This window comes from Saccostrea cucullata, unplaced genomic scaffold (assembly GCF_032062105.1).
Source record: "Saccostrea cucullata isolate Sc308-1 unplaced genomic scaffold, CSIRO_AGI_Scuc_v1 ctg6331, whole genome shotgun sequence".
In the NCBI taxonomy this organism is placed as follows: Eukaryota; Metazoa; Mollusca; class Bivalvia; order Ostreida; family Ostreidae; genus Saccostrea; species Saccostrea cuccullata.
This window is the reverse complement of record NW_026929264.1, coordinates 14,563-22,553: the sequence shown is the minus strand read 5'-3', so window position 1 is coordinate 22,553 and position 7,991 is coordinate 14,563. Positions and strand designations below refer to the sequence as shown.

Genomic DNA, 7,991 nt, shown 5'->3' with positions numbered 1-7,991 from the left:
TTATTTTCTGCAAATTCTTGTTAACAGAGCATTTGCCGCATAACCATGACCGTCATGCCTCCTCTGTCCGTAGATAAGCATCCCAAACAAAGAACCGTCTGTTGATTCAACTTGAATCACGCCACTAGGTACGTTTACTGTCATTACGCCAAATAGATATGGTCCCACTGTTATCGTGGAATGGAAGACCACATCGTATTCATGGATATTAGTGTTATTAATTTGGAGGTGAAATATTGATTCATTCCTTATTATGAAAGTTGCAAAACTAAAATTGTATCCTTCCGGTACATCAACAATATACTGATTGAGATACTGGTTGATTCCTGGAACAGTCATCATGTAAGGGTCACCGTAGACCTGAGATTTGGTTGAACCAGCGGCAAAAACATTAACTAGTACGGGTTTGGCAGATTGTATGAGACTTATTTCGTTTTCACGAGTGGTGAAATCCGTATAACGAGTTTTTAAAAGCGTAGTTGTAGTTTCCATTCCACCGAAAGTGTATGTAACTTTTGTTTGAAAAGGTGCAATTATTCTTACAAGTGATTGGTATCTATTTATGTTTGGTGGAACGATAAAAACGTCATCGAATTCGTCAACTGGTGGAATCATTTCCATTTGCATGCTGCATGCTCCGTGATATCCTAAATTATTGCATTTGTTTCCTGCAAATACGGCAATGGGCTGAGTAGAATTTATCGTTGTTCCCGACAAATCTGCCTTATGTCCAATTTGAAATGTTTGAAAATTATTTAATATTACCGTAAAAGTATCACCATTACCATATTCTTTGTCATGAAGAGAAATTGAAGTATTGTGATCTATAGCAAAGACTATACTGACATGGGTATTGTCTGTGGTTGCAGCGATCGTAAAGTGACTTCCGCTGTCCAGAAATTCCCTTGTAGGCGGTGCTGTTGAAATAATGTAGTATTTAGATAGCTTGTCTATGGGGAAAACTAAGGTACTGTCAGATGTGTATTCACCTTCGTCTAGTATTAATACAGTCGTCAACGCTGATGTTGTAATACGAAGAGCCTTAGATTCTATCACCGAATAAGCGGGAATCATCGAATAATGAACACTTATCTTTTTCAATATCCTATTTCCAGTTCTGCGCGTACTTGTAGTTAATAAATTTGGACTTCGACTATCTGAAAGTGTGACCGTCATGTTGAAATCATTTTCCGAAGAAACAAGTATCTTTCTATGAGTTTCATTTACTTCAATGTGATTCTGGATAAAGGTTACAAGAAAACTGCGCCCTGTGCTGCCTGTCAAACAGAAAATCTTTAAATGATCGATATAATCATACATAGAAAGGGAGAGAAAGAGAAATATCAAGGGCCTTTAAAACTTCTCACCCAAAGCGTTGTACGTTCTCAATACATTTGATTTTTCGTCCACACAAATTTTATCCTGTATCAATGACTGTATGGTTCCTTTTGGCGATGAATCCAGAGAACCTATAATGCATAATTATCAAGTGTCAATATTAGATAAGTTAGATTGTCAAAAAAGGGTCAAGGTATTTTTTTCTACCGAAACGGGAAAATTTAGCTCAAATTTATAAAGAAAACCCTTATAAAATATTGTTCCAAATAATTTAAATATATTTTTTGTTTATTGTTTAACGTTCCTCTCGAGAATTTTTCACTCGAATGGAAACGGTACTCCTAATGCGTAACAGATGGGTGTATTGACAGACGGGCTGACATCCCGATCATTATATACCCTCCAACTTTTAAAGCGAGGGGCTTAAATGTTTAATTCATAAGAGTTCAATATCAATCGAATGAAGGACCACCTCATAATAATTTAAACCACTGCTCAAGGTTTGCAGATATTGAGGGCACGGTGAGTGAGTAATTTGAGAAGCAAATTCTTTACTATTTGTCAACTGCTTATCATTCTCTTATCCAAACCAACCTGAGTTCAATTTAAAAAGTAAATTTTATGAAAATTTTCTTTCAAGGAAGAATATTATAAAAACATTGTACCGTCATTTTTATTCTTTTCCTGAAGGAACAAGAAAGTCATCGTAACAAAGCCAACGACGAACGCGAAAACGACGATGATGACGAAGATAAGACAAACTGTTTTTGCAAAGGTCTTTGATGATTTTCGATGATTTTCTTCCAGGTCTCTTCCTAACGCTTTAGGGGTTGCTTTAATATTTTTTATCTTCATGAAAAAAAAAAAAGAGGTCATTAATGATTTAAAAGACTTATCATTAAGTTTATTATTCAGCTACATGTACGTTAGTTTCATCAAATTTCCAGAAGTTTTTTCCGAATGTTTCCAAACAAATATCAAAATTATAAGCAATGAAATAGAAATATTTGATTGGTAAATCAAATAAGGAAATTTATCAACAAAATGGCCTTAAATTCTTACCGAAATATATCCTTCGGCATCCTCGTTTTCCTGGAAAAAAAATAATCAGTGCATGATTTTGTGTCTAAATATATTCCATTTTTAATCATTTAGATGAGACTTTTCTGTCTGATCATTTATAAAAAATGAACAATTTCCTCAAATTTCAAACACATGTAGATCTGTATTTGTTTAGAATACCAATGGTCATTAGCCTCAGCTTAAAAGACACTGAATTTATTTAATACAATATACATTCACAGGAACATAAACTACGTAGATTTATATTTAAATGAAATATATGAAGATATCAAACAGTACGAACAGTATTCATTAAATAGTACAAAATACATGTAGGAGCAGAGCAAACAATCTGGGGGGGGGGGGGGTCTGACCACCAAAATATCTGAGGGGGGGGGGGGTCAGTTGCCATGGAGGAGTGAGAAACCCCTTTCGAATGATCACAACTGCTGTATGCTTTCTGTTTTAATCATGAAATTTGTGTGAAGTTTACATTGTTGTGTACTTTATAAGGTTATAAATCCACTGTATAGTGAGTAAAAGGATTGAGGATTAAGTAAAAATGTGCGTTTTATGTATATCGTTTCATAAAATATATGGCAATTGATGCACAAAAAATAAAGGCAATAGGAAACAGGTAAAAATTCACAATAGGATAGAGCCATTTAAACCCTTCTCAAACACCACATACAGAGAAAAAAAAAGTCATACTAGTATCAAGTATCCTGATATTATAAATGATATTTTAACAAAAACAGTGGACCTCATTTCGAACAAATATTTATAAAGGACTAAAAATCTGGAACACATTTTGGAAGCACATTTTTACTATTCACAAAAAGGTTATCTTCTGAAATATATTTTCATACATTAATCTTTCCGTGGGGATCCGGGTTAGAATAGGTCCTCAGTACCCCGTTGCTTCTCGTAAAAGGCGACTAAATGGGGCGGTCCTTCGGATGAGACCGTATAAACCGAGGCCCCGTGTCACAGCAGGTGTGGCACGATAAAGACCCCTCCCTGCTCAATGGCCCTAAGTGCGGAGCATAGGCCCAAATTTGCAGCCCTTCACCGGCAATGGTGTCGTCACCATATCAATGAAATATTCTGGAGAGGGACGTTAAATAGTATACAAATTAATCAATCAATCATACATTAATGATTTAGGAAAGGTAAAAAAACAATTTATTAATGTAGCGTAAAAAAGACATTTGCATAGTTACCAAGACTTCATATGGATTTTGCTCGTCAGTTTGATATGCAGGGTTTTCGTAATTCTGGAAGGAAGAGATAATATGATGATAATATATACAAAAGAAATTTGAGTCTTAAAAAGTAATACATGTATAAAGTACATGTAGTCGCACGCTCGCATTAATTATATAAAACAAACATAGGTCTTTACATGGCAAAAATTTGACTTGTGATATCTTCATTATAACCCCCAATTTTTCAAAGTCGGGTTTGATTAAGAGATACAAGGGCTTGTGATATATGATAAAATAATTTCTTGTTGATTTCCATAACTAATGACGTGCATGGAATTGCTAGCCGAATCTTGAAATAGCTTGTCAAAATTAAAATGAATTGTTTGAGCACATTAATTTGCAAGCGTCTCAAGTTTTTTCATTGTTAAAAAATAATGCGAAATTGACACTTTAATGGAAATGTGTGTATTACGATAATCATAATATTTACAGTTAAAATTAAAATTTGACAAAATAAATTGACGTTATGATAATCGATATCAATGAACATTTAATGGTGTAAGGTGAAGAATATTGTAACTTCAATGATGACAAACCTACCTGATCCGAATTGTGTTCAGCCATTTTGCTTTACTTTATTCCTATTACAGTACCTTATTTGTTGACCTGAAAATAGAAGCTCATTATTAAAAAAATTTCAATACATAAATTGAATTTATGAAAAGTACAAGCTTTGCCAGAAAAGTGTAACGTGCGAAATGAAAGATAACATATTCCATTAAAAAAAACTATTGCAGATTTAAAGAAAATGTAGAACTTTCATACCTTTTAGAGAGGATTCCTTATTATTAAAGCAGGTGCAGGTGTACCAGGAAGAAAAGGAACATGGTGACCTAAAAATTACAAAAAAAAAAAAAACAAAAAACAGACGATGCTGGGTCTTACATGTCAAAATATGTGTAGGATGATATTTCGGAATAAGTAAGAAAAATATACTTTTTTGTTGAAATCTTCTGAAACGTGAAGTATTTGTCAGCCAACAAAACGATATCTTTTAGAATGTCACTTAGTTGAACGCAAACGAAAAGAAATCGTCTTTTTTTTATTGTTAGCAAAAACAACGTGCATTCATCTTCATGCAGTTTAACATGAATATCCCCGCACCAAATATACCCTTGTATGTCTGTCCGTAACAAATCTTGGTCGCAGTTTTCTGAGCAACTACTCATCGCAGATACTTTGAATTTAAACATTATCTTTTCTTTGGTATGCCATAGGCGTCGGAACCGGGGCTAGGGGGGGCTTAGCCCCCCCCCCACTTTTTTTCCAAATATATACTTAGTATAGACATTGAACATATCTTCCTAGGTTTAGCCCCCCCACTTTCCAAAGATATGTCTTAGTATAGGTTAAAAATTGGGAAAAGTGGATGTATTAGGAAAAAAAAATTGGTACTGAACCTCGAACCTACCACTAAACCCCCCCCCCCCCCCCCCCACGAAATAGGATTTTCGTGTTTTTTTTTTTTTTTTTTTTTTTTTTTTTGCTTGTCAGGTTTTTTGTGAAGGTACAAAAAAATTTTTTTTGGTTACACTTAGCCCCCCCACTTTCAATTTGCTTCCGACGCCAATGTATGCTACATGTATATGGCTGGATTTATTATACCCCTTGCTTGTAAAGCAGGAGGGTATATAGTAATCAATACGTCCGTCCGTCTGTCTGTTACTTTTTGGGGAACACTTCTCTAATCTGCAACCCCTCTCATACCACTGAATGAAATTTGATTAAACTTTTACAGAATTTTTACAGTAACTACATATTTCCTTTGTGCATCTCTTATTTTACTTTGGGTTCCCACAACAAAACATGGACACTTCCATTATATTCATGTTGGAGGCGCGGGGGGGGGATATCATTTAGTGAGCTCATTACTCACAGAACCTCTAGTTTTTGTTCAAGTCCGATGTCAACTTCCTCTTTATCCGTGCATCTGTATTACGCTGTAATATACAGTTATTTAGAATGGACGGCTCTGTAGCTCTTCTGGTCCTTCAATATATTTTTTTTCGCGGAGAGCTACATTTCTGCAGCAAGGTAAAGAACGGTGAGCCAGAGTGTCTTTTTTGAATTCCTTGACCTCCGTTTGAAGACAACTGTAGCAAATTATTTATAGGCGTATTCTGCTTTAAAATGGATAAGAGCATTGTGTCCGATTTACATTGCTGCTCTCGCTTTGCTGTGGTACTTCCGTATTTTCCCTTTCCTTATATAAACTCATGGTAACTTGTTATTTATATACATCATTGTATATTATATTTAAATACTGTCTATTTATACATGTAAATAATCGTGTTATACATGTAATAAACAGCTACAAACACACTATTTTGAAATGTAGACCATCGTATTAGGGTTCATCCTAATTATGGCTTTTTCATTTACTTTTACAGATTGATTTTTTGCAATTGGATAAAATGATTTCCATATACAGTGCTGAATGGGTTTTATTTTTTTTTTTAATATAAAAATGGTCATCTTTTATAATTTTAATATTTATTGATGTTCCACTAAATTAATTACACAAAATCAATTTTTGATTTCAATGCAGTTTATTTAATTATTTACAATTTCACTAAGTGACTTTGTATGTTTTGTGTTCTCCCTTAAAATCTCTTTGAAACGGCATTTCCTTTGTACACAGTGTTGTCATGAAGAATTTGGATTAGATCATCTGTAACTTGGAGAAGGAGTCTTTCATTAATTGCTTTATTATGGAGCCTGAAACAGCTGCATGTATATATACTATAGGCGAATAATGTGAATAATTATAGATGTATAATGTAGACTCCCACCTGTTTTGTGCAGGCATCTCTGAAAAGAAGTGAATTATAATGTAAAAATAAATCATTTGTCACCTGAAGTAGAGGAAAATCGGATGTCATAATTCCACAAACCTTAATCTGCACCTCAGCACTCAAAATGCTCTCTCTACTATATTCCTGGTCGCCTGCGTGGCGCAGTGGTTAGAGCGTCTGCTCTAGAGTCGCGAAGTAAGGAGTCAATCCTTACGTTGTTGGTTCAAATCCCACTGTGGGACGTGGAGACTGGTCCTTCGGATGAGACCGTATAAACCGAGGCCCCGTGTCGCAGTAGGTGCTGGCACGAAAAAGATCCCTCACTGCCCAACGGCCCTAAGTGCCGAATATAGGTCAAAATTTGCAGCTCGATCTCCACCAGTGAGTGGTGGTGTCTCCATATGAGTGAAAAATTCTCGAGAGGGACGTTAAACAACATACAATCAATCAATCAACCTACTATATTCATGACTCCTGTTGAGGCATTGGCCTGGTTGTTCCGCTGTTCTTGGCTTGGTGCACCTTTAGGATTGGTAAAAAGGGTAAACTTTCTAACACAACCACAAATACATTGGGTGTTGCTGCGGCCGATATTGAAAGCACATCACTTAAAGAGAAAAAGGACATCACAAAAAAAATAAATACACATCGTGAATTTTATTTCCTCATTTCAAGATTGTCCAAGCGTTCCATAGAAGTCGGTGTTGGCTCTACTCTTGATTAACAATGCTTGAATGGACTCTTCATCCAGAATTCTGATCGTTATCAGCATTTATTTCAACATTGATGAATATATTTCTTAAATAGCTCTGCAAGTTATCTTTTGGTATTTTGTCTTCAAATGCATTAACATTGTAGAGATGCAGGGGAAGAGTTTCTTATGGGGGAGTTTAGAGGCGAGAAAAAAAAATTATTTGAAAAATAAGGAAAAATTTATTTTGTATGAATACAGTGTATGTTAAGGAGGAGGGGAGGGGGGTTAACTTCTTTCAGTACCAAATTTTATTCCATATAATGTACTTTTGAAAAAAAATTACAAACTCGTAACTTTTATTTTGTATGAATACAGTGTATTTTACGGAGGGGGGGGGGGTGTAACTTCTTTCAGTACCAAATTTTATTCAATATTCACTATTACAAAACCCTTAAATTCAGTGACTATATTACAACAAAGGGGGTCGGGGGGCTTTTTAATGTACATTTTGAAAGTTATAAGTTTATAAAAGTGATGAGGTAGGACACTACCTGTCTGGTCGTTATGGATCATTTATTATGAATGGGAAAAAAGGTTGTATTATAAAACAAACGGAGAAAGGGAGTGGGAGAGTATAATACTTGTGTTAGAGACAAATTTCACTTGCATAAAGGGAAAAATTTTCTTATATTTTTTGTACAGTTACAGGAGTTTTAAATTTGATGGAATCAACAGGCACCTTAACTGTGAATAAAAAATATGTAATATTAGTCAAAACTGAGCAAAACAGCACAACTTAATTGCCAGTAATAACATTAAGAATTGAAAATGGAA

At 34.8% G+C, this 7,991-nt stretch overlaps 1 protein-coding gene and 1 long non-coding RNA gene across 2 annotated transcripts; both read right to left on the bottom strand.

Moving 5' to 3' along the window:
* Positions 1 to 1,464, bottom strand: LOC134280253 (IgGFc-binding protein-like). Its single transcript, XM_062762660.1, has 2 exons — positions 1,368 to 1,464; positions 1 to 1,277 (listed from the first exon to the last, which is right to left on the bottom strand). The coding sequence occupies exon 2, from the start codon at positions 1,174 to 1,176 to the stop codon at positions 1 to 3; it is 1,176 nt and encodes a 391-aa protein (XP_062618644.1). The 5' UTR covers positions 1,177 to 1,277; positions 1,368 to 1,464.
* Positions 1,465 to 2,099: 635 nt separating this feature from the next.
* On the bottom strand, positions 2,100 to 3,672 carry LOC134280251 (uncharacterized). The gene is made up of 3 exons (XR_009994872.1): positions 3,624 to 3,672; positions 2,401 to 2,430; positions 2,100 to 2,187 (listed from the first exon to the last, which is right to left on the bottom strand). It is a non-coding gene; the product is annotated as an uncharacterized LOC134280251 (long non-coding RNA).
* Between the last annotated feature and the right edge of the window lie 4,319 nt (positions 3,673 to 7,991).